The sequence below is a fragment of the Podarcis gaigeae genome (genome assembly GCF_964106915.1).
Source record: "Podarcis gaigeae genome assembly, chromosome: 18".
Classification (NCBI taxonomy): domain Eukaryota; kingdom Metazoa; phylum Chordata; class Lepidosauria; order Squamata; family Lacertidae; genus Podarcis; species Podarcis gaigeae.
The window spans coordinates 6,914,430-6,939,819 of NC_139696.1; the positions used below are offsets into that span (position 1 = coordinate 6,914,430).

Below are 25,390 nucleotides of genomic sequence, written 5' to 3' on the forward strand. Positions count from 1 at the left end.
TCTAAAGAAGTCATTTCTTTATTCTGGAAGTAAAACAATTCTACGGAGGTACAAAAACGTTAGCGGCACTTTAGGCTGGATTTCTCGGGACCGGCGTTGATTCCAGGGCCCACCCAAAGTTCCTCTTGACCTGCGCTCGGACAGTTCCAAGTGCTTGCCGCCTTGTCCTTCTCCTTTCCCAGAAAAAAAACAAAGCCTGCTCTTTAGCTCGAAATAGGAACAAACAGCAACCCACTGGAAACCTGAACGGCTGTTTGCTCTGAATGAGCACTAAAGAGTAGTTTCCCACCCCAGAGGGCAGCAGCAAGACTAGAGGAATTGTGGTGTTACAAAAGAAAGGCCACCAACGGAGGCTACGCAAGATTCATGCTGGAACCACATTAAGAGAAGGGTGGGGTATTTTTTTCGCCCCCATGGCATTGGGAAGAAACTTGAGAAATTGAGGAGGGGGGGGGTAAGGAAGAGAAATATTGTCAAAAACTGAAAGCCACAACTGAGTAGGGCAAAAGTGAAGGAGGAGACATTTCACTAATAGTTAAAACAATAGTTCAAACCTACGTTAAAAGCATTGGGATTTCCTGAATCTAAATCTAGAAAACCAAGATTTACAGGGCACACATGGATAGCTCAGTCAATAGGGCATAAGACCCCCTAATCCCAGAGGTTGTGGGTTCGAATCCCATGTTGGGCAAAGGTTTCCTGCGTTGCAGAGAGCTGGGTCCCTTCCAACTGTACAATTCTACGATTCCGTGTTAGATCATGGCCAGTGTTAGTCTTACTCAAGAGTAGACTAGCTGAAAATAATGCCCATAGCTCACTTGCTTCAGTCGTTTCAAGAGGTTTGCAGCCACTGTCAGTCCTACTCGGAAGTAGAACCATGACGTGCTGGGCACGGGTCTACTCGGGAGTAGGGCCAGTAGTAGATGCAACCCATTGCTTCGGACCGTTAATTCCAGTCGCTTAACTCTTGAGTAGAACTTAGCTTGGGAAAACCATTTTTCTCTCCTTTTTTTTTTTTTAATAGTAAATTCCAAAAATTCTAGTGGCCCCCAGATTGGGCAAGTAACTTACCCAAGGCCCCTTCTCCTTCCATTTCAAAATTTCAGAGTTCTGAGCTATTTGCGAGGGACTAAGTGGCGGCAGTGGGGGAATAGGACAATATTCTCTTTCTAGAGGATGGGAGATGTATTCGTCAAACACACAAACAAGGTCACCATTCAGACCATTTTCTCGTTGCCGCCACCATTCAGCATTCCAAAAAGGCACACCCAAATTACAACAGGTGCTGTTTGAACCTCTGCGCACCCAGAAACCCCTGGGAACTGTAGTTCTGCAAGAAGAAAATAAAAAAGCACCAGGTCTTTGAGACGGGGAACCTATGGTCCTCTAGATGTGCTGGGAGCCAAGAGCCACAACATCTGGAGGGCTACAGGTTCGGTATTCTCAACTTCCTTGCAATACTACGGTTCCCAAGGATTCTCTGCAGCCGCAGATTTCCGAAAAGCACAGCACGGAAGCTCTAAAGTTCCTTCTCCGGTTCGGAGGGCTCCTTTTGCGGGGTCTTAGGCTTTTCGGCGGGGTCTTCCTGGGCCTGGGAGACAACTCCCTCTGCCGCCTCGCCATCGGTCCGCGGCACATCTGGAAGCTCCACCAGGTTGGGCGCAAAGGGCCCCACCACCCAAGGGAGGGGGACGTTTTGCACGACGTAGTCCAACATCTCATCCATCGAGCTGCGCGCCTTGGCGATCCTCTCGCGGCTCTGGCTCAGGAGGGCGGCCGGCACGTCTTGGAAGGAGCGAGCCCCGGAGAAGGAGGAGTGGAGACCCTCGACGGTTTGGCGGACCTGTTGGACTCTGTCCTGGATGCCGGAGGGAAGGCCTTGAACGCTGGACACAAGGGTCACGCAGGAGAGCTGCAGCTGCTGGGTGAGACCCCTGAGCAGGGCGAGAGACTGGGATTCCACCTGGGAGAATAATAATAATAATAATAATAATAATAATATTTTTTATTTATACCCCGCCCTCCCCAGCCAAGACCGGGCTCAGGGCGGCTAACAAGCAATAATAAAAACAAGTTGATTGAAATACAACTTTAAAAACAAGATTAAAATACAGTGGTACCTCGGATTAAGGACTTAATTCGTTCCGGAGGTCCGTACTTAACCTGAAACTGTTCTTAACCTGAAGCGCCACTTTAGCTAATGGGGCCTCCTCCTGCTGCCGCAGCGCGATTTCTGTTCTCATCCTGAAGCAAAGTTCTTAACCTGAAGCACTATTTCTGGGTTAGTGGAGTCTGTAACCTGAAGCGTATGTAACCTGAAGCGTATGTAACCCGAGGTACCACTGTACACCATTAAAACAATTAAAGCGTTAAAGGCGCAGCATCCCCCCCCCCTTCTAGAAACCGGCGTTACTTCCACCTCAAGAGGGTCTAGAACCTTTGCCTTTGATCAAAATCTACAGTGGTACCTTGGTTCTCAAATGTCTTGCTTCTCAGACACCGGAAACCTGGAAGGAAGTGTTCCGGGTTTCAAATGTTTGTGGGAAGCAGAACGTCCGATGCGGCTGTTGGCTATGGTTTCCGGGGCGCCTGCACCAATCGGAAGCTGCGCCTTGGTTTTCGAACATTTCAGAAGTCAAACAGACTTCCGGAACGGATTAAGTCTGGTGCTTTTGTTTTTGCCATTTATTTTGTGTTTTTGAGGCTTTTTTTGGTTACTGTATTTTCCTTTCTATAACACGCACCAGACCACAAGACGCACCTAGTTTTTGGAGGAGGAAAACAAGAAAAAAAATATATTCTGAATCTCAGAAGCCAGAACAGCAAGAGGGATCGCTGCGCAGTGAAAGCAGCAATCCCTCTTTCTGTTCTGGCTTCTGGGATAGCTGCGCAGCCTGTGTTCGCTCCAGAAGACGCACACACACATTTCCCCTTACTTTTTAGGAGGGAAAAAGTGAGTCTTATAGAGCAAAAAATACGGTAGTTTATTTCTGTGACTGTGAGGAACCCAGTTCAGCTACCGATGGACTGATTGTGTGACTGCGGCAATGGATAAAAGGCCCCCATCCAAACAATGACTACACCAGCGCAGGTAAGAAAATAATACTGAAAAAGTTTGCTGACCCCTGCTGTACAGCATCAGATTCTTGATCGGACGGTTGTCTCTCAAGGGATTTTTTTTGGAGTGGGGGTGGGGGTTAACTGGTCATTCGTTTTTAGATGGGGCTGGTCTCCCCACCCGCCCCCCTGATTGAAAGGGACTAGCTACCTCTGGCTGCACCAAGGAGTGTTGTGGCTCATCGCTTTGAGCTTGCTTCTGGTTCCAATCCAGCCACATCTGATGTAGCTTCTCTTGGCCGCCATGTAGCTTGTGGTCCACTCCCTGTTTGACATGTTCCATCTGACAAGGGACAAGAAAGGGTGGGAGGGGAACCACACCAGAAGCTTGCTTTTCTTTTCGTTTAAAAAAATAAATAAAAACCCAGTCGTTCTCCTGCACCGGCTACTGCTTATCGGTCAAGGAAAACCCTTTGGCTCTCGAGATGGCGTGGGACTACAACTCCCATCAGCCTCAGCAAGAATGGCCAAGGACAATGGGAGCTGTAGTTCTGCAACGTCTGGAGGGCAACAGGTTCCCCTGCACCTTTTAGAGAATCATGGAGTTGGGCAGAACCCCAAAGATCATCCGTTTCAAAAGGTTTCACTCTGGCGAATGCGGCAGATTGAACCTGAAACCTCGACGTCATCAGCACTGTGCTCCGAGTTATGTATAGACAAGGCCTGATGTGGATGGAGAATTGTTTTATGCCTCCATGCAATGCAGCCATTGCTTACCAACTCCAACGTCTCTGTGGTCCATGAGGTTGTTTTCACCAGGTTCCTCAAACATCGCCTGGTTAAATCTCACTCCGTTCCAGCCTCCCAGTGCACATGTCATCCCGCCAAGCCCCGAACCTCCGTCCCCAACCCACCGCAGTGCGCCCTGAACGTGGACAGAGGAGAGCTTCTCTTGCAACATTAGAGGGCAGCGGGCACCCCACGAAGCTGGATGTTGGAAGAGAAAGGGCAGGCAAAAGGAAGTCCTTATTCTGACAACTGAACTGCGGAACTCTCTGCCACAGGAGGCCATGACAGCCAGCCCGTTGGGTGGCTTTAAAAGAAGGTTGTGGGCAGGACAAACTCATGGACCAGAAGGCTATCAGCAGATCCTAGGGATGATGGCTGTGTTCCACGTCCACCGTCAGATGTGGCAGGGCTCGGAATACTGGTTTCAGAGAATCAAAGACTGCTGTTGTGCTTGTGCCCTGCTTGCCAGATTCCCAGAAGAATCTGGGTGATCACTAGACCACTGGCCTGTTCTGGCAAGCTCTCCTTTATGCCCTAGATCCCGTGTGTCTTCTACCCATTCAATCCAACCCCTCTAATCGTTTGCCAACATTGCATCGGTGGAACCTTCACCCTGGGCAGCTGAAATGTGCCTTACGTGACATCATAGCAGCTCAGCCAATGGGCACTTCTCAATCTGTAAACCACTATTATTTATTAAGTGCATAGGGTGATTTACAACATAACCCCCCACAAAATACACAATAGCAAAATATCCCAATAAACCACATGTCCGCCACCCCAGACGTAAGCAGCCCCGGCCCAGTTAAGGAGTGTGTAGAGTATAGATTAGAAATAAAAGGTTCTGAATCTGTTTCCAGGGCATTCTTACCAGCTCGATGGTTTGGTGCAGCTGGGCGAGGGCATCTTGGGTACTCTGCTTGGCATCCCTCAGCTTGCCCAGAGAGTGCTGGTAGGCTCGGTGACGGAGTTTGGCCGAGAGAGACCCCAGGCGCACAAAGTAGCCCCTTTGCTCCTTCTGCTGCTCCACGGTGGCGATTTCAAAACCCTCAACGGAGGTAGCGAGTTCAGCTGGGAATGAGAGTGGGGTGGTGGTTATGGTTATGATGGTGTTAAAGGTATCAGTTCAATATGCACAAAATGCTATGTTTGAAGGCCTAGTACTTAAAATGCTATGCACAGAAGTTTGCACCAGACGGGAGGTTTCACTCTGGCAAATGCGGCAGAAAAGGGAAAGTTCAGGAGAAAGTTCCCACCGTGTGAGAGACGGTCCCTACTCTGCCCATCAGGGACTTGGGACCTCTAGGACCAACTGGTGACATCCCGGTTCATGGTGAGCACAGAGTAACCGTTCACACAGGAGGGTATAAATAAATATAGTATGATTAATGTAAACCCCTCCTGTTAAATATCAGGCAGATGCGCTCTCTCTCTCTCTCATCTTCTAAATATTTATTTAAAACATCTAACTAACCACTTAATTATTTCTGAGCGGCATACGTAAAAACAATGTGCAGATAATTGGCGAGCACAGAGGTCCATCAAGAAAACCGAAAGGAGTAGAGGAAAATCGGAAAAAATAAGGATAAAACACTCAAATATTTTAAGTTCTTGAAATGTAATTTGGAAATGTATGTAACACTGAGCAGCAAGTGAGGGAGGGAAGTGAAACATTAAGGAGCATAGTGGGAAGTCAACTTTTAAATCTGAATTAATTTGGTGTTGATTTGTGATTTTTTAAAAAAATCAAAAAAATTTTTGGCAAAAAACCAAAAGCAGGTATCTTTCCCGGTCTGCATTTGTCCAGGAATTGGTTTTTAATATATTTTATTGCTTGACTGCCTGTGTGTTTGCTGCCCTGAGTAACTTTGGGAGGGAGGGCAGCCTATAAAATTAACGAATGATACGAATAAAGGAATCCTCTTCACGAGGATGATACCTACCCAGTTCTTTGTCCGTCATCGGGAGATAATGGTCCACCAGCTCTTCAGACTTGCCCAGGACCACATCCATGCCAGTGGTGACCATTTGACCCACTCTGGACCCCAGGACGGTGTTCACACTGCCAGCCACCACCGATCTGGTCATTTCCACACCGCCGTGTACTGCCCCTTTGGCCATTTCCACCACCCCGCTCACGCCGCCGGCCACAGCATCCTTTGCCCCGTTGAGGGTACCGGAGACAGTGTCCCGGGCCCCAGTTACTTTGGTGGAGACCAGCTCCTTCGTGTCTGCGACCACCTGGAAAATAGTGAGCAAAATGTTATGCACCAAAGTTTGCACCAGACAGGAGGTTTCACTCTGGCAAATGCGGCAGAAATGGTTGGATGTTTCCATTTCAGTCTTTAGCAGTGGGGCAGAGGGGGTTGCTAGCGTCCAGGGTCAGGCAAGTATTGTGCCCCCTAACCTGTGGGGAGAAGCAATCCTACGTCACAGACAGGGATAAGTTCCCATCATGCGAGAGTCGGTCTCTGCTCTGCAAGATAAAATATGACGGCGTGTTCCTGACATTCCAGCTCCAAGAGTTTCTTGAACATGGCGACGAGTTAAAGAGTTTTGCACCAGCAGAATCTTGCTGTGCAAGAGAACACATAAAGCAGGTTGCTGTTTACATTATGGGATGTGATCCATGAGAGGCAGTCAAGTACAACACCCCTTGTAATGCTAGAGAAGACGTGCGAGGGAATGTTTGGTCCAGCCAGTCAAAACTTCCTGTTCCTCCTGGTTGGAGCATCCTTCCTTTTGCATGTGATAGAAGGTGGGCGTGACCTTACCTGTCCGGGTAATAACAGGACGAGTCACACAGCACACCTCCCTCTTTTTGACTTCCTTCTTTGTTTGACCAGCTTTTAGCTAGAACTGCTCTGCTAGCTCTCAGCTAGGGTTTCAGGCAGGGGGAGATAGCAGATGGCCTTCCAATGTGCTCTTCTAAAAAACAATGCAGGATTCTAGTCCCCATGATTACAGTGGTACCCTGGTCCTCAAACGCCTTGGTTCTCAAACAACTTGGAACCCAAAAACTGCAAACCCGGAAGTGTTCTGCTTTGCGAATATTTTTCGGAAGCCGAACGTGCTCCGTTTTAAGTGTCACGCTGAACGTCTGTCTGTTTTCGCTATTTATTTCGCCTTTCTGTTTTTGCGTTTCTTTTGTTTTTGTGACTGTGTGGAACCCAGTCCAGCTACCAATGCATTGATTGTGTGACTGCAGTACATCGTTGGTTGCTCTCGTTTTATGGATCGGTGGTCTCGTTAGGTAGTAAAATTCATGTTAACTTGCTGTTTTAGGGGTTGTTTTTAAAAGCCTGGAACGGATTAATCCGTTTTGCATGACTTTCTATGGGAAAGCGCGCCTTGGTTTTGGAACGCTTTGGTTTTTGGAGCGGACTTCCGGAACGGATTAAGTTTGAGAACCGAGGTACCTCTGTATATAAAAAAGGGCAGATTTAAATACATAGGAAAAATCAGATCAGAGGTCCACTGAGTACAGTACTGTCTACACTGATTGGCAGCTGTCCATGGTTTTAGGGAGCCTGGAATTGAACTTTCTGCATTCAACGCAGATAATGTACCACTGAGCAGAACATGTCGGGAAAGAAGAAAAAAATTACCAACCTTCTCCGACGGCTGCTGCAAAATAGGCAGTTTCTCTTCCAATTTGTCCAACCCTTTGCAAGCATACTCGTTGGCCGTTGCAACTAAAAAGACACAGAGATTATATCGCTAGCTTCCAAAAACCTGCGATGTGGGGACACGACAACTCGGGAAAGCATGCAGGCCATTTTGGCAGCAGTGGCCAGGGAACTGCTCTTGGGGGAATTCTGGCCTTGCCAAGCTGCTAGTTTTTTGTCCCATAGGACGCACCTAGATTTTTTTGGGGGGGGGAAATAAAGGAAATTTCCCCCCTTTATTCCCCCCCCCCCAAAACCAGGTCGGGGAAACCGAACCAGGTCGAGGAACAGCGGGATGACGGTGCTGCGCCTCCTTGCTGTCCCCCGAGCTTGTGGGCCTGGCCGATGTCTGTCCAGCGGCCGGGGCGCTCTGCTTCAGGGCACCCTTCGCGCCGGGCGGCAGGCTGCTATCCGCAGCGTAGGGTGCCCTGCGGGAACTCCCGCAGGGCTCCAACACACTGCGGATGTCTGTCCAGCGGGCGGGGCGCTCTGCTTCAGGGCGCGTCTCGCGCCGGGCGGCAGGCTGCTATTCACAGCGTAGGGAGCCCTGCGGGACCTCCCGCAGGGCTGCCTAGGCTGCGGATGTGTTCCCGAAGCGCCGGGCGCTCTGCTTTCAGGGCGCCCGGCGTTCCAGGAAGCAGCCTGCTATCCGCAGCCTAAACAGCCCTGCGGGAACTCCCGCAGGGCTGCCTAGGCTGCGGATGTCTTCCTTAAGCCTGGAGAATGAGAGGGGTCGGTATGCACCGACTCCTCTCGCTCTCCAAGCTTCAGCGAAAGCCTGCATTCGCCCCATAGGACGCACCCAGATTTCCCCTTCATTTTTGGAGGGGAAAAAGTGCGTCCTATAGGGCGAAAAATACGTTAGTCCTCATGGGTGCCCCCCAATGCCTAGTGAAAGCAGAGAAGCCGGAGAGTTGGCTGAATAAGGTTTTGGTCCGGAACTGGGGGCCTGCTGGAAGAATACAGTCTTTGTCCTCCCCCAAACCCTACTTTGGTCAACATCCGAAGAATACAAAGGATTGCTCACAACGTGCAACATTATGGTTGGCCCCAATAAAGCCGTTTTGGGGAGACCAGCTGACCCTCCAGAGCAGGAGCCAGCAAACGTTTCCAGCAGGGGGCCGGTCCACTGTCCCTCAGACCTTGTGGGGGGCCGGACTATATTTTGAAAAAAATATATGAACAAATTCCTATGCCCCACAAATAACCCAGAGATGCATTTTAAATCAAAGCACACATTCTGCTCATGTAAAAACACGCTGATTCCCGGATCATCCGCGGGCCGGATTTAGAAGGCGATTGGGCCGGATCCGGTCCCTGGGCCTCAGTTTGCCTACCCATGCTCCAGAGGTTGTGGGACTCCAACTCCCATGAGCCCCCAATGGCCAGGGATAATGGGAGTTGTAGTTCACCAGCAACGAAGGCACTGCCTGGTTGAGGGTTTTGGAATTCCTTCGCCTTAGCGATTGTTTTGCTTTTTCTGCAGGCGGCGGTCACAGATTCAGCGCACATGGCTCCCGCTCCTGAGAACCCTGTGAACTGTAGTTCGGCAAGGTGCTGTGCCCTGTGAGGGCAAGCTACAGTTCCCGGGTTTCGGGGAGGGGAGAATCCTGCGCTTAAAAGGCAGAGTTTGAGGAGATTTCACCCCTCCCATATCCAAGAATCTCCTGACGAGTCTGCTGATTCTCCAGAGAGGAGGAGCAGTGTTCTGCTTTCTACTTATTCAGCTCCAGCACCAAGTCAGTCACAGTGTGTTGGAGAGAGAGAGAGAGAGAGAGAGACTGAGTGTTAGAGATCGTGTGTAGAGATAAGGTTGCTGCTAAGAGCAGCTGCAGACACTCAGTGCAGCATTCATTTAAGCTTAGACCTATTTAGCTCTGTACATAATTTTGTATTATAGTTGTAGTTATAGAACAAAAGAAGATATTCTACAGAGCTGCTCTCCGAGTCGTTTGTACACTGCTAAACTCTGCTATACTCTGCTGTGCGACGACTGTATTGTGGAAGTGAATCCGGTGCTCACAACTCTAAGCTGTGAGTCCACAGCACTTTGACCTGTTCCTGTGCAGAAGTTGGTCTCTGGCAGTGCTGCCCAGCTCGCCTAGCCCAGTCGGGGCTGAAGTGCATGAGTCCAGTTGGTGACACTGGCTCAAGGGCGGTGCTGACAGAGTTTGGAGGTGACCCATGAGACCCTGTTTTTAAAGTCACATCCACACCATACACCTACAGAACCGCATATATGTAGTTGGGTGGGGCCACAAGTGTCATCTAGTCTGCCCCCCTGCAACACCCTATGTGGGGCTCGAGCCTACGACCTTGGGATTAAGAGTCTCATGCTCTACCAAATGAGCTATCCAAAAATGGAGGATAGTTCCTTCTTGTTTTTCCCCCCCCCATCCTCACCAAAGGATTTTGGGAACTGTAGTTTGCCAGGGCGCAAGAAGCAAACTACAGTTCCCGGATTCTTTGGGGAAAGTTCTAATTCTTTTAAAAAATGCACGGTATATGCTTCGAAAGAGAATATGATGAAAATGATGTATAGATGGTATATCACACCAGTGAAATTAGCTAAAATGTATAAGACAAATAATAAATGTTGGAAAAGAAAAAGAAGGAATATTTTATCATATGTGGTGGGAATGTAAAAAAGTAAAGAACTTCTGGGAAATGATATATGATGAGATGAAAAAGATGTTGAAATATACGTTTAAAAAACAACCAGAAACATTTTTACTTGGTATTATAGGTCAGGACATTAATAGGCAAGATGTTAAATTGTTTTTATATGCAACAACTGCGGCAAGTGTATTGTTAGCCCAGAAACGGAAACAAGAAGAAATTCCGACAAAAGAAGAATGGCAGACGAAATTAATGGACTATGCAGAATTGGACAAAATGACAGGAAGGATTTGAAACCTGTGGGACCAGAGATTCACAGAAGATTGGAAGAAATCTGAATTATTTGAAAAGCAACTGTAATCAACAAATTACGCTAGTAGGACTACAAGAGGTTTGGTAAGGAGAAATATACGAAGTGTTACAAAGTGGAAAAAGATAGAGACATTGGTTATGAGTTTGAAATGTAATAGGGAAGGTAAGAAATGCATACTGAGAGATTAGACTGGAAAATTTTCAGACAGGATTGATGGAAGTCAAAAATTTGAATAAGATGTAAAAGTATGTTTAATTACTGTTGAAAATGATATGTTAAAAAACTAATAAATATATATATATATGGGTGTGACCTACGAGATCCTTCTTTTTGTGTCACGCCATGCACCGAAAACATATTCAAAGCATGTGACTCCCTTCCCCCGCCACAGATTCCTGGGAAACATAGTTTGCCAGTAGCAAGGTGCAAACTACAGTTCCCAGGATCCTCTGGGGGAACGCCCTGCGCTTTAAGCATACAGTGAGGAGGCGAGGGTATGTGCCACAGTTTTTCAACCTCAGCACGGCACAAGGCATGCAACAAAACAGCAATTTGACAGCGTCACCCACTCTGAGGCTCCAGCTTCGTCAGGAGAGGTTGGGCGCCGCCAACGGCCACCACCGTGAGGGTCTTCACACTCTTCTCTGCCACGTCGCAGACGGACTTGAGGTACGGGTGGGTCTCTTTTGTGGAGGCGTAAGCCGAGGAGACCATGTCGAAGGTCGAACTCACCAGCGGGAGGCCGACCACTCGACTGACCACATTCTACCAGAGAAAGAGAAGAATTATTATTATCATTTGGGCAGCTCATTTTCGGTGGTGCCTTGGTTCTCAAACGCCTTGGTTCCCAAACGCCAAAAACCCAGAAGTAAGTGTTTCGGTTTTCAAACGTTTGCTGAACGTCCGATGCGGCTGTCGGCTATTGTTTTCGGGGCGCCTGCACTAATCAGAAGCCGCGCCTTGGTTTTCAAACATTTCGGAAGTCAAACGGACTTCCGGAACGGATTAAGTTTGCCACTTTTGTTTTTGCTATTTATTTTTGAGGCTTTTTCGGTTCATTTGTTTTTGTGACTGTGTGGAGCTCAGTTCAGCTACTGATTGATTGATTGTGTGACTGCAGAAATGGATAAAAGCCCCTCATCCAAACAAGGACTATCACCAGCGCAGGTAAGAAAACATTTTAATTGTTATCCTGTACAATAATGTCTTATTTATTTTATAGTGCAGTACACCGCTGCTCGGTCCCAGCGCCTGCCAACCTAGCAGTTCGAAAGCACCTCCGGGTGCAAGTAGATAAATAGGGACCGCTTACCAGCGGGAAGGTAAACGGCGTTTCCGTGTGCGGCTCTGGCTCGCCAGATGCAGCTTTGTCACGCTGGCCACGTGACCCGGAAGTGTCTCCGGACAGCGCTGGCCCCTGGCCTCTTGAGTGAGATGGGCGCACAACCCCAGAGTCTGTCAAGACTGGCCCGTACGGGCAGGGGTACCTTTACCTTTTACATTGTTTATTGGGGATGCGTGTGGCGCTGTGGGTTAAACCACAGAGCCTTGGAGTTGCCGATCAGAAGGTCGGCAGTTCGAATCCCCGCGACGGGGTGAGCTCCCGTCGCTCAGTCCCTGCTCCTGCCAACCTAGCACTTTGAAATCACGCCAGCACAAGTAGATAAATAGGTACCACTCCAGCGGGAAGGTAAACGGCGTTTCCGTGCGCTGCTCTGGTTCGCCAGAAGCGGCTTAGTCCTGCTGGCCACATGACCCGGAAGCTGTACTCACTCGGCCAATAAAGCGAGATGAGCGCCGCAACCCCAGAGTCGGCCACGACTGGACCTAATGGTCAGTGGTCCCTTTACCTTTACCTTTGTGTACATTGCAGCAGCTTTTGGCTATGTGCAATGAAACTGACTGACTGACTGACTGAAATCTCCTACCTGGAATAGAGGGGCACAGGTATTTGGCCATGAAGACAGAAAGGGCAGATCGGGGCCCAGAAACCACCAGCGACCAACACCCAGTTTGGGGTGAAGGGACTCACTCCCCCCACATACCTGCTGATCAGGCTCTTGGTTTTCGGGAGCCGTGTCGCTCACGGGACTTCCTTCCGACGTCATAGCGCAGCTAAAAGAGAGGAGGAAGAAGCTGTCAGGAGAGGCAGGAGGGACCTCGCTTCTGCCCCACAATGGCCAGTTAACTTATGGAACTCCCCGACACATGATACGCTGAGGTACGGTCGATGAGCAGGCCTTCGTTGTTGTTGTTTTTCCAGGGCTGTACAAATTCATGGAAGCTGGTTCTATCGACAGCTCTGATTTACTGAAATGGAAACTGCATTAAGATAGCTTCCACAAATTTGTGCAAGTCCTCCAAGCGGGTGGCTGTTGCTGTGTCTTAGAATTTTAAGCCTGCATTGCTCCCTAGATGCTCGGCAGATAAGCGAAACCTTCCATTGTTTCAAATTCCAATAAGTGGACGAGAAACAATGGTTCTCATGTTATAATGTGAAGAGAAACCAGTTCATGCCAGTTTGATGAGTCACGCTGCATTTTTTGCTTAAGCAAACCAACAGCTCTGTGGCACTGCAAATACATGCTGCTAATTCCTGGCAAACAGCCCAACCGAACGCATTTTCCAGACTTGAAACTCAGGTTTCTTCCATTATGGGGCTCAAACAGTACAATATTGGGAAATGATTTATAATGAATTGAAAAATATATATTTAAATTTAGCTCCCCCTCCCCTAAAGTCCTTTTTGTTTGGAATAAGCCAAGCAGAGGGACGCGGGTGGCGCTGTGGGTTAAACTACAGACCCTAGGACTTGCCGATCAGAAGGTCGGCGGTTCGAATCTCCGCAATGACGGGGTGAGCTCCCGTTGTTCGGTCCCAGCTCCTGCCAACCTAGCAGTTCAAAAGCACGTCAAAGTGCAAGTAGATAAATAGGTACCACCAGGGGCGCCGACTTATAAAAAATATTGGGGGGGCCCATACCGGGGTCCTGCCCCAGGAAGTTTTCTAAATTTTAGATGAAAATTAGTGAGTTTTAAAGTTTTTTAAAAGTATTTTAGAGTCATATGATCAACATTAGAACCCCGAAAACTCGACTCTCTATAACTCCACACTCCGGGAAACTTGACAAGCCTGAAACACTTTTTGGCTTTGAAAAAAGAAACAAAACATAAACACGCACGGTATTTTCGTAAAAAGCTAATTTAATTTACAGTAACAATTATGCTTATAGACTATTACAGAGCAGTGAATATATAGCTCTGAAAAGACTGAAATGATATTTAAATAAATCCTAAACTATCATTAAAAGAATAAAACATAAAATATTGCTGTCGCACAGTAATAGCACTTTGATTAATAAGTGAAATAGCTAATTTAAGCTTACTTTGAATAAGGCTGAGGGCTCATTAAATAAAAATAATATCTCAAAGTTAATGCTTTAATAGTTAATAAAGTTAATACAGTATGCCTAATACTGTATGTAAATACTGTAATACTGTATGTAAATAACGGGCTTTAATTGGGTCTTACACCCTAAAAATATTTAAGTATTTGAAAATAACTAATACAGTACTATAGTAATATAGAAATACAGTACTAAACTAGTACTAATATTTCAAAACTGAAAATTTAACATTCTGTATGTATTTAATTCTCTATTTTATAAAGATTTTTAATATCTGACAGTGAGTTTGGAGTAGCCCAATGCAAAAATCCTGAGGATCCATGTGGATCCGTGCTTTGTAACCACGTTTTTGCACCACTGTGACCCTAGGCAACAGTGGGTGCGTGATTTTTTTGGTGCAAGATGTAGCCATGAACATGCTATGTGATCTGATGGTGAATTAGGGGTGACCCAATGCAAAAATCCTGAGGATCCATGTGGATCCGTGCTTTGTAACCACGTTTTTGCACCATTGTGGCCCCAGGCCACAGTGGGTGCGTGATTTTTTTGGTGCAGGCTGTAGCCATGGACATGCTATGTTATCTGATGGTGAATTTGGGGTGACCCAGTGCAAAGATCCTGTGGATCCATGCTTTGTAACCACGTTTTTGCACCATTGCAGCCCCAGGCAACAGTGGGTGCGTGATTTTTTTGGTACAGACTGTAGCCATGGACATGTAATTTGGGTGAATTTGGGGTAACCCAATGCAAAAATCCTGAGGATCCATGTGGATCCGTGCTTTGTCACCACGTTTTAAATGGGGAGGGAAGGAAAAACACAGAAGGGACAAGAAGCAGGAGAAGCAGCTGGCTAAGAATGCAGGGGAGGAGTTTAACGGGGTGGGGGGAGGAAAGGAAGGCAAAAGTCCCCCCCCCCCAAGCCAGCCCTCTCTCTCTCTCTCCCACCTGCATCCGTAGAGCACGGAGAGGAGGAGGTGGTGGGCTGGAGCCTGCACGCAGTGTGACTAGGAAAGAATTAGAAGGAAGGACTCGATCCTTTCCTTAACCCTCTGCTTGCCAGGAGGGCAGGGGATTCCCTGCTCTTTGTTGAGTTTGAGCAAACGCAGCAACAGAAGCGGGTGGGCAGTAAGACCCTGAGGCAGAATGCAGGAAAGCAGCAGCTTCCGCCTTCCCTCCGACCCAACGCCCGATCTTATTTTTGCCTTATTTTTGCCTATTTTTGCCCACACATTTGCTCAATAACACGCAGACATTTCCCCTTACTTTTTAGGAGAAAAAATCTGCGTGTTATAGAGCGAAGTTTACGGTAATAATTTTCTTAAATTATTGGGGGGGCTGAGCCCCCCCAAACGAATTTTTGAGGGGGCTCGGGCCCCCTCAGGCCCCATGGAGTCGGCGCCTATGGGTACCACTCCAGGGGGAAGGTAAATGGCATTTCCGTGTCCTGCTCTGGTTCACCAGAAGCGGCTTAGTCCTGCTGGCCACATGACCCGGAAGCTGTATGCCGGCTCCCTCGGCCAGTAAAGCGAGATGAGAGCCGCAACCCCAGAGTCGGTCACGACTGGACCTCATGGTCAGGGGTCCCTTTACCTTTTTAAGCCAGACAGAATAAGCAACAACAGTGGCCCATGTTGTGTTAGCCCAAAAATGTAAATATACGTTCTTCTTGTGGTTCCCTCCCTGCGAGAAGTGAGGTTACAGGGAACCAGGCAGAGGGCCTTCTCGGTGGTGGCACCCGCCTGTGGAACGCCCTCCCATCAGATATCAAGCAAATAAACAACTATCTGACTTTTAGAAGACATCTGAAAGCAGCCCTGTTTAGGGAAGTTTTTAATGTTTGACCTTTGACCGTGTTTTGAATATTCTGTTGGGAGCCGCCCAGAGTGGCTTGGGGAACCCAGCCAGATGGGTGGGGTATAAATAACAAATTGTTGTTGTTGTTTTCCTCCCTCTCTCGTACACACCAGGATGTGTGGATATGCAATGAAGCTGAGTGACAACAGCCCATCTTTGGGAGTTTATTGGAGGAGTGGGTGGAATACCAGGATATAACATGAACCACACTGGGTGTTACCTGAGGCCAGTCCCTGCCTCTCAGCGGAACCCGCCTCGCAGAGTTGTTGTGAGGATTAAATGAGGACAGGGAGGGGAACCTTGTACACAATACCTTCAGCTCCTTAGGTTTGTGGCTGAGAATGGGAGGATGTTATAAATGCAGGTAACAACAAATATTATTATTATAATTGCAAGGGTGGGTGGGTGTTAACCACCTGCCCCAGGATTCTGTCAGGAGCCGCCCAAAGTGGCTGGGGAAACCCAGCCAGGTGGCCAGGGTATAAATAATAAATTATTATTATTATTATTATTATTATTATTATTATTATTATTATTATTATCATCGCTGTGGGTTAAACCACAGAGCCTAGGGCTTGCTGATCAGAAGGTTGGTGGCTCGAATCCCCGCGACGGGGTGCGCTCCCGCTGCTTGGTCCCTGCTCCTGCCAACCTAGCAGTTCGAAAGCACGTCAAAGTGCAAGTAGATAAATAGGTACCACTCCAGCGGGAAGGTAAACGGTGTTTCCGTGCACTGCTCTGGTTCGCCAGAAGCGGTTTAGTCATGCTGGCCACATGACCCGGAAGCTGTAGGCTGGCTCCCTCGGCCAATAAAGCAAGATGAGCGCCACAACCCCAGAGTCGGCCACAACTGAACCTAATGGTCAGAGGTCCCTTTACCTTACAGTGGTACCCCTGGTTGCGAACAGGATCCATTCCGGAGTCCTGTTTGCATCATGAGCAGAACGCAAGCACAGTCTGTGAGTGCGCAGGTTGTGATTCGCTTGCTTCTGCGCACGACGGTCATTCTGAGTGTCTGCGCATGCGGCGAAACCCGGAAGTAAGCCGTTCTGTTACTTCCGGGTTGCCGCAGGACGCAACCTGAAAAGACGTCACCTGAACTGAACTTAACAAGAGGTATGACTGTATTCTTCTTATTATTATTAGAATCATAAAATCATACAGTTGTTGGAAGCGGACCCCTTCCTGAGATTAAGAGTCCGGTGCTCTACCAACGAAGCCCCAGTCTGACTTTGAAGTTTCAGAACTTCACCGTTCTGAAATAACAGCAGCAAGAATATTATTGGCCCAAAAATGGAAGCAAGAAGAATTACCGACGATTGAAGAATGGAGGATGAAGTTAATGGACTATGCAGAACTAGATAAACTAACAGGAAGGATTCGAAACCGGCGGGACCAGAAATTCACGGAAGACTGGAGGAAATTTACAGACTATTTGAAAAGTATTTGTGAAGATCAGACGACGTTTGTAGGTTTGCAAGAAGTTTTGTGAGGAGTATTATGGGAAGTATTGCAAAAATGGAGAAGGGGGAGGACGATTTGTTAAGAGACGTAAAGGCAATATAAAGTTAAGAAATGCATAAGAAGTGGTTAAAACGGTGGATCATCAGAGGTGCTGATGGAAGTCTAAAAAGATTGTATCAGTGATAAGTTTTGTGGTACATTTTTTAAATTTATATGTTAAAATCAATAAAAATTATTTAAAAAAGGAAAGAAACTTGACTGTTCTGCACATAATGCCTGGGTGCCAGCACTGCGCTACAGATGTAAGAAGTGACACACATGAGGCCTTTCTCCTGGGCATGGTCGGCCAATTGGTGTCAAAGAAGGATAGAACTTTCTTTATGTATGCCACAACAGCAGCAAGAATACTTATTGCAAAATACTGGAAGACACAAGATCTACCCACCTGGGAAGAATGGCAGATGAAGGTGATGGACTATATGGAACTGGCGGAAATGACTGGCAGAATCCGAGACCAAGGAGAAGAGTTGGTGGAAGAAGATTGGAAGAAATTTAAAGTTTATTTACAGAAACATCATAAAATTAAGGAATGTTAGAAGGATGTTGGAATGAAGTTATGTGGTTTTAGCAGAAATGATATAAAGGATTAAGTAAAAATGGATAGTTAATTGGTGAAAGAAGAGAGTGTAAAATTACAGTATGTTAAGATAAATTATTGGGATAAAAACAAAGATGGAAAGGATTTGCTGAAATATCTAATTGAACTAGAATACAAAAAAGGGAGGTGTGAGGAGGTCAAGGAAATAAGCAAATGGAAAATAAGTTATGGGAAGGTTTGATTTGTCCCCCCCTTTTTTTCTTAATTGCTCGTATTTTTCTGGGGTTTTTTATTCTTTTTTTGCTTGTCTGTATTCATGGGCTTGTTTTTTCTTGCTTAATCCAGTGTTTTCTTTTGTAATTTTTAAAACTGGAATAAATATTATTATTATTTTTTTAAAAAAAGAAGTGACACATGTGATCAAGCACAGCCCCACCTGGGCATGTCAGCCGAATGCGCTCAGGTCCCGTTCAGATAGTCAACTTTGCCCTAGTGGGCTGCCTGCCTCTGGCAGAGAAGGGCCTTGCTCATTTGAGGACACGGCCTGCAGCTTACAACCTCCTGCCTGGAAGGTCAGGCTTTGATGACTCAGAGCACGTACATGCCCAGCCGTGCAAGCGTGGAACATACTTGTGCAATGCACCTCACAACTCCCTCCTTCCCGTGTCAACATTCACCGAGAGCTGGAAATCTCCACATGCCTGGAAGTGTTTCACCTGCCCCGAAATATTGGGAAATATTGGAACAAGAAGGGGACAAGATTAAAGCTGCAGAGTTTTGAAAAAATAAAAAACAAAGTACGGGTTTGGCTTCATTATTATCAAATAATGGAGGCTTTTAATTTGGATAAGAAAATTGGTTTGCAGGTGGAGAAATCAAAATTGGAAACAGAACTGTTAGATCCTAAAACTAAGCACTTGTCAAGAATGTATAACTTGCTGTTGAAATGGAATACTCAGGATGAAATGGTGAAATCTGTTATGATAAAATAGGCACAAGATGTTGGACATAACATTATGATGGCTGACTGGGAACAGTTATGGACCACAGGTATGAAATTTACGGCATGTAATGCCCTAAGAGATAATATAATGAAAATGATATATAGGTGGTACATGACACCAGTCAAGCTTGCAAAAATTTATCATTTGCCCGATAACAAATGTTGGAAATGTAAAGAGATTGAAGGTACATTCTTTCACCTTTGGTGGACATGCCCGAGGATTAAGACATTCTGGGAGATGATCTATAATGAAATGAAAAAGGTACTTAAATATACCTTTCAGAAGAAACCAGAGGCCTTTCTCCTGGGCATGGTCGGCCAATTGGTGCCAAAGAAGGACAGAACTTTCTTTATGTATGCTACAACAGCAGCAAGAATACTTATTGCAAAGTACTGGAAGACACAAGATTTACCCACCCGGGAAGAATGGCAGATGAAGGTGATGGACTATATGGAATTGGCGGAAATGACTGGCAGAATCCGAGACCAAGGAGAAGAGTTGGTGGAAGAAGATTGGAAGAAATTTAAAGTTTATTTACAGAAACATCATAAAATTAAGGAATGTTAGAAGGATGTTGGAATGAAGTTATGTGGTTTAAGCAGAAATGATATAAAGGATTAAGTAAAAATGGATAGTTAATTGGTGAAAGAAGAGAGTGTAAAATTACAGTATGTTAAGATAAATTATTGGGATAAAAACAAAGATGGAAAGGATTTGCTGAAATATCTAATTGAACTAGAATACAAAAAAGGGAGGTGTGAGGAGGTCAAGGAAATAAGCAAATGGAAAATACGTTATGGGAAGGTTTGATTTGTTTCCCCCCTTTTTTTTTCTTAATTGCTTGTATTTTTCTGGGGTTTTTTATTCTTTTTTGTGCTTGTCTGTATTCATGGTCTTGTTTTTTCTTGCTTAATCCAGTGTTTTCTTTTGTAATTTTTAAAACTGGAATAAATATTATTTAAAAAGAAGAAGAAGTGACACATGTGATCAAGAACAGACCCGCCTGGGCATGTCAGACGAATGCGCTCAGGTCCCGTTCAGAGAGTCAACTTTGCCCTAGTGGGCTGCCTGCCTCTGGCAGAGAAGGGCCTTACTCATTTGAGGACACAGCCTGCAGCTTACAACCTCCTGCCTGGAAGGTCAGGCTTTGATGACTCAGAGCACGTACATGCCCAGCCGTGCAAGCGTGGAACATGCTTGTGCAATGCACCTCACAACTGCCTCCTTCCCGTGTCAACATTCGCCGAGAGCTGCATCAATAGGAGTATAGCATCTAGATCAAGGGAAGTAATAGTGCCACTGTATTCTGCTCTGGTCAGACCTCACCTGGAGTACTGGGTCCAGTTCTGGGCACCACAGTTCAAGAAGGACACTGACAAACTGGAACGTGTCCAGAGGAGGGCAACCAAAATGGTCCAAGGCCTGGAAACGATGCCTTATGAGGAACGGCTAAGGGAGCTGGGCATGTTTAGCCTGGAGAAGAGGAGGTTAAGGGGTGATATGATAGCCATGTTCAAATATATAAAAGGATATCACATAGAGGAGGGAGAAAGGTTGTTTTCTGCTGCTCCAGAGAAGCGGACACGGAGCAATGGATCCAAACTACAAGAAAGAAGATTCCACCTAAACATTAGGAAGAACTTCCTGACAGTAAGAGCTGTTTGACAGTGGAATTTGCTGCCAAGGAGTGTGGTGGAGTCTCCTTCTTTGGAGGTCTTGAAGCAGAGGCTTGACAACCATATGTCAGGAGTGCTCTGATGGTGTTTCCTGCTTGGCAGGGGGTTGGACTCGATGGCCCTTGGGGTCTCTTCCAACTCTAGGATTCTATGAGAGCTGGAAATCTCTGCATGCCTGGAAGTGTTTCACCTGTACCCACTTAGCAACATCTTGCAACATACAAAGCTGCTTTCCGCCACGGGCAGGGTGGATAAAAGCCAATGATTTTTAAAAATAAATAAATCAGATTTTTATTTATTTGATTTTTAAAATTTAAATCGGATTTTTAAAATAAAATGCTTACGGAGGATTTCCCCCCCCTAAAGATAGCTTTCTGTTTAAGTTACACTATAGTCCAAAGGCTTTTGTTCAGGAAATAAGTATTTGCCTTTAAGTTTTTCACGTGTGCTAAAACTCAGTCTAAGTATGTTTTTTTTTTAAAAAAATTGTTTAAACCACATCAGTTAACAAATGTGGATACATATGCTACAATGTTACAGTTTTAGTTAAATAAATGGTTTAAATTGTTATGAAGGAAATGTTTCTTTTTCTCCTTCCAATCAAGTACAGCATTAAAGTTGCCCAAATATAAACCATAATTTCATAATTGCCTGTCTATGTATTTCTAATAGTATAACCAGTAATAGTATAACCAGTAACCACTCTGAACATTTATTATTCCAAAAATAAAAACCTTCATCTGGTTGTAAATACAGTGGTACCTCGGGTTAAGTACTTAATTCGTTCCGGAGGTCCGTACTTAACCTGAAACTGTTCTTAACCTGAAGCACCACTTTAGCTAATGGGGCCTCCCGCTGCCGCCGGAGCACGATTTCTGTTCTCATCCTGAAGCAAAGCTCTTAACCTGAAGCAGTATTTCTGGGTTAGCGGAGTCTGTAACCTGAAGCGTATGTAAACCGAGGTACCATTGTATTAAGATTATACTAGCAAGAATAAGTCTTTCTGTTAAATGAAAAAGATTTAAATCAAGCCTTACTGACTAGTGATTTAAATCGTGAATTGATTTAAATCAAATCCGCCCTGCTCAGTATTGCTGGCTCGGATTGGCAACAGCTCCCCAGGGCTGGTCATTCCCAGTCCGACTTGGAGATATCCAGGATTGAACCGGACGACCTCCATGCATTAAACGACCAACTCCTTCCCCTATCTCAGGGGTCAGCAACCTAAGGCCCATGGGCTGGAAGCAGCCCGCGGAGGTCGTTTGACTGGCCCACGAGCCGCTCCTGAACTGAGTTGCCCCCTCATGCACCATGCTAAACTGGCACAGTGTGGCGCAGGGACTCCTGCAGTGCCGAAAACTGCACCTGCGAAGACACTGAAAACCGCATCTGCACATGCGTAGAAAATCACAGGCGTGCGAGCTCACACACATGTGATCCAGGCCACGGAGGGATCTCCGTGGGACGGATCCAGCCCAGGCAAGATAAACCTTGCTGAGCCCTGCCCTATCTTATACTGACCTTCACTATAAGTCAGTGTTAGAAATCTGCCTGGTGATCTCTGAATGCCAGGGTGGTGACTGACATCCCCGTCTGGCTGGCCCCTCCGGCTTCCTTAAGTGTTGTTGTTTAGTCATTTAGTCATGTCTGCCTCTTTGTGACCCCCTGGACCAGAGCACGCCAGGCCCTCCTGTCTTCCACTGCCTCCCACAGTTTGGTCAAACTCATGCTGGTAGCTTCGAGAACACTATCCAACCATCTCGTCCTCCATCGTCCCCTTCTCCTTGTGCCCTCCATCTTTCCCAACATCAGGGTCTTTTCCAGGGAGTCTTCTCTTCTCATGAGGTGGCCAAAGTCTTGGAGCCTCAGCTTCAGGATCTGTCCTTCCAGTGAGCACTCAGGGCTGATTTCCTTCAGAATGGAGAGGTTGGATCTTCTTGCAGTCCATGGGACTCTCCAGAGTCTCCTCCAGCACCAGAATTCAAAAGCATCCATTCTTCAGCGATCAGCCTTCTTTATGGTCCAGCTCTCACTTCCATACAGCACTACTGGGAAAACCATAGCTTTATTTGCTGCATTCATCTCCTGCCTTTCTCTCCCAGGAGCCCCTGGTTCATCCGTATCTCAGTTAATCACGACAACAAATCTGCGAAGCAAGCCAAGAGCGTCCGGCTCCAAGGTTGCCCAGTGGGATTCATGACCGAGTGACAATTTGAACTGTGACCTGCCAGGTCCCAGTCCTGGCATTCTCACCCTGGCTTCCTAGAGTCCTCCTGCTATGGGACAGCTCTATAAATTAAGTAGGTATGCACTCACAGGTGTAAAAAGATAAAGGACCCCTGCTTTTGAATTCTGGTGCTGGAGGAGACTCTTGAGAGTCCCATGGACTGCAAGAAGATCAAAGCTCTCCATTGTGAAGGAAATCAGCCCTGAGTGCTCACTGGAAGGACAGATCCTGAAGCTGAGGCTCCAAGACTTTGGCTACCACATGAGAAGAGAAGACTCCCTGGAAAAGAGCCTGATGTTGGGAAAGATGGAGGGCGCAAGGAGAAGGGGACGACAGAGGACGAGATGGTGGGACAGTGTTCTCGATGCTTCCAACATGAGTTTGACCAAACTGCGGGAGGCAGTGGAAGACAGGAGGGCCTGGTGTGCTCTGGTCCAGGGGGTCACGAAGAGTCGGATACGACTAAACGACTAAACAACAACAACAAAGGACCCCTGACAGTTAATCCAGTCGTGACCGACTCTGGGGTTGCGGCGCTCATCTCGCTTTACTGGCTGAGGGAGCCGGCATACCGCTTCCGGGTCATGTGGCCAGAATGACTAAGCCGCTTCTGGTGAACCAGAGCAGCACACGGAAATGCCGTTTCCCTTCGCGCTGGAGCAGTACCTATTTATCTACTTGCACTTTGACGTGCTTTCAAACTGCTAGGTTGGCAGGAGCAGGGACCGAAGAACGGGAGCTCACCCCGTCGCGGGGATTCAAACCACCGACCTTCCGATTGGCAAGTCCTAAGCTCTGTGGTTTAGACCACAGCGCCACCCGCGTCCCTCTCACAGGAGTAAGTCCCACTTAAAAAGCCTGCATAGGATCAGATCCTTGCGGGGGTGTCCAAACTTTTTTCAAAGAGGGCCAGTTTTGATGAAGTGAACATGCATGAGGGCTGACCAAAATTGTTCATCCCTGATCTAAATTTGCTTGCCTGTATGGAGGAAAATAGTGTGTCTACACTTTACAAAGTTAAGATTTGCAGTAATTGCTCTGCTTGCTTTTTCATGTAGACCCCAGAAGGAAGTGCAGCCCCCTCAGATTGAAAAGGGTCCCCCTTTTTTAAAAAAAAGTGTTTTAAATAGCTCGTGGGCCTTTCCAATTCTCCTTAAATGCACATACAGTGGTACCTCTGGCTACGTACTTAATTTGTTCCAGAGGTCCGTTCTTAACCTGAAACTGTTCTTAACCTGAAGCACCACTTTAGCTAATGGGGCCTCCCGCTGCTGCCGGAGCACGATTTCTGTCCTCACCCTGAAGCAAAGTTCTTAACCCGAGGTACTATTTCTGGGTTAGCGGAGTCTGTAACTTGAAGCGTATGTAACCTGAAGCGTATGTAACCCGAGGTACCACTGTACCTTCGCTTGACCTCTTGAATGAGAGCAGAGAAGGCTGTTAAGACTGCAGCTGAACACCAGGACCAAATCGCCCTCTTAGGAAGTCCAAGTTGCTTAAGAAAGCTAGAAGTTCTCACCAGGATCACCAAGATGTTATTTACGGTACTCATTAACTTGCCGGTGCTGAACTTCCTTGCCTTGGAAGTTAAATCCCAGGGGTGCCTTTGTTCTCAGCTAGGGTGTGTGTGTGTGTGTGTGTGTGTGCGCGCGCACACACTTCTTTTGGGAAACTCTGAATCGCTTTGCAGTGAAGCCAACATCTCCTTTTGTTGAAGCCACACAGAAAACACTTTCAGATGCAAATATATCCTCACAACACGTCGAAGTTCCTTTTTTTTTTAAAAAAAAAAAAGAACTCCACTCCGGAAGCAAACCCTAGAAGGATGGGGGTGTGGGGGTGAAATGCCCCCAATCCGCTCCACTTTTAAACAAAAGCATTCCAGAAATATCCAAACGGGAAGTTTCGCGGAATATTTCCTTCCGACTTTTGCATTAAAAAACAACAACAATACTCTTTGCATTTTGGAATCTTTCCCTCATTTGCTAGTTTGGAATCCCAAAACATTTAGCCAAATTTAGGTATGCATAATTAAAGGAGGTGCTGTATTATACAATCAATTTTTTCAGGGAATTAGGAGGTTTGTGGGGGGTTTTTTACGATCCTAACAGTACAATCCTAGGCACGCCGACCCAGTTTTTAAATGGAGTTTGTTCCCAGGTAAGCAGGTAGAAAAAAAAGTTTTATTTTACAGGACTGTGAGGTGAGGAGGGGGCGCTGGAGGAAGAGGGAGTTTGAGGGAGTGTAAGAATCTGTGGGGTATTTTAAACGCAGATCATTAAGTCCCAACGGATCGCCCATTAAAATTAAGAAATCTCAGCCACCCAGTTTTTAAAATCGTTCCCCAACAAATCTGGGATCCCTTAACCCCAGGAATTCCCTTTACTCCCCTCCCCCATATAAACTGCTTTTTAACCCCGGAACTGTTGCATACGATCGCCACCTTGAAACAATTAAACCCCGACCATACCTTTCAACTACCCCGGGGCCGGAGCAACGACGAAGGTCTTCCAGCGATGATCCGCACGAAGCTAAACGCGGAGGTGACTCGATTCAGCAACTCACCGGCGTGGGCGGGGACAGAATGTTGGCCCGCCAGCTTTGCTACATTGCGGCGCGTCGGAACCAATCGGGCGAGGGGAGGAATCGAGCCCCAGCCAATGGGGAGCGGAGGAACGCGGCGGGGAACAGAACGTGGCGTCGCGAACTGGTTAC

General features: G+C 46.8%; 2 protein-coding genes across 3 annotated transcripts in view; both read right to left on the reverse strand.

The window, feature by feature from the left end:
* LOC310835658 (perilipin-3-like) lies at nucleotides 1-25,277 on the reverse strand. 2 transcript variants are annotated; one of them, XM_083720547.1, is made up of 8 exons: nucleotides 25,146-25,276; nucleotides 12,492-12,561; nucleotides 11,016-11,211; nucleotides 7,459-7,541; nucleotides 5,790-6,087; nucleotides 4,718-4,917; nucleotides 3,269-3,400; nucleotides 1-1,963 (listed from the first exon to the last, which is right to left on the reverse strand). In XM_083720547.1, exons 2-8 carry the CDS (start codon nucleotides 12,552-12,554, stop codon nucleotides 1,520-1,522), a joined length of 1,416 nt encoding a protein of 471 aa, XP_083576673.1. In that variant the 5' UTR covers nucleotides 12,555-12,561; nucleotides 25,146-25,276; the 3' UTR covers nucleotides 1-1,519. The 2 variants fall into 2 exon arrangements, with proteins under 2 accessions (XP_083576673.1, XP_083576674.1); XM_083720548.1 differs by lacking the exon at nucleotides 3,269-3,400 and having other exon boundaries at nucleotides 25,146-25,277.
* Nucleotides 1-25,390, reverse strand: part of LOC310835517 (uncharacterized protein) — a 691,527-nt gene that overhangs the window by 72,166 nt on the left and 593,971 nt on the right. The window lies entirely within an intron of this gene.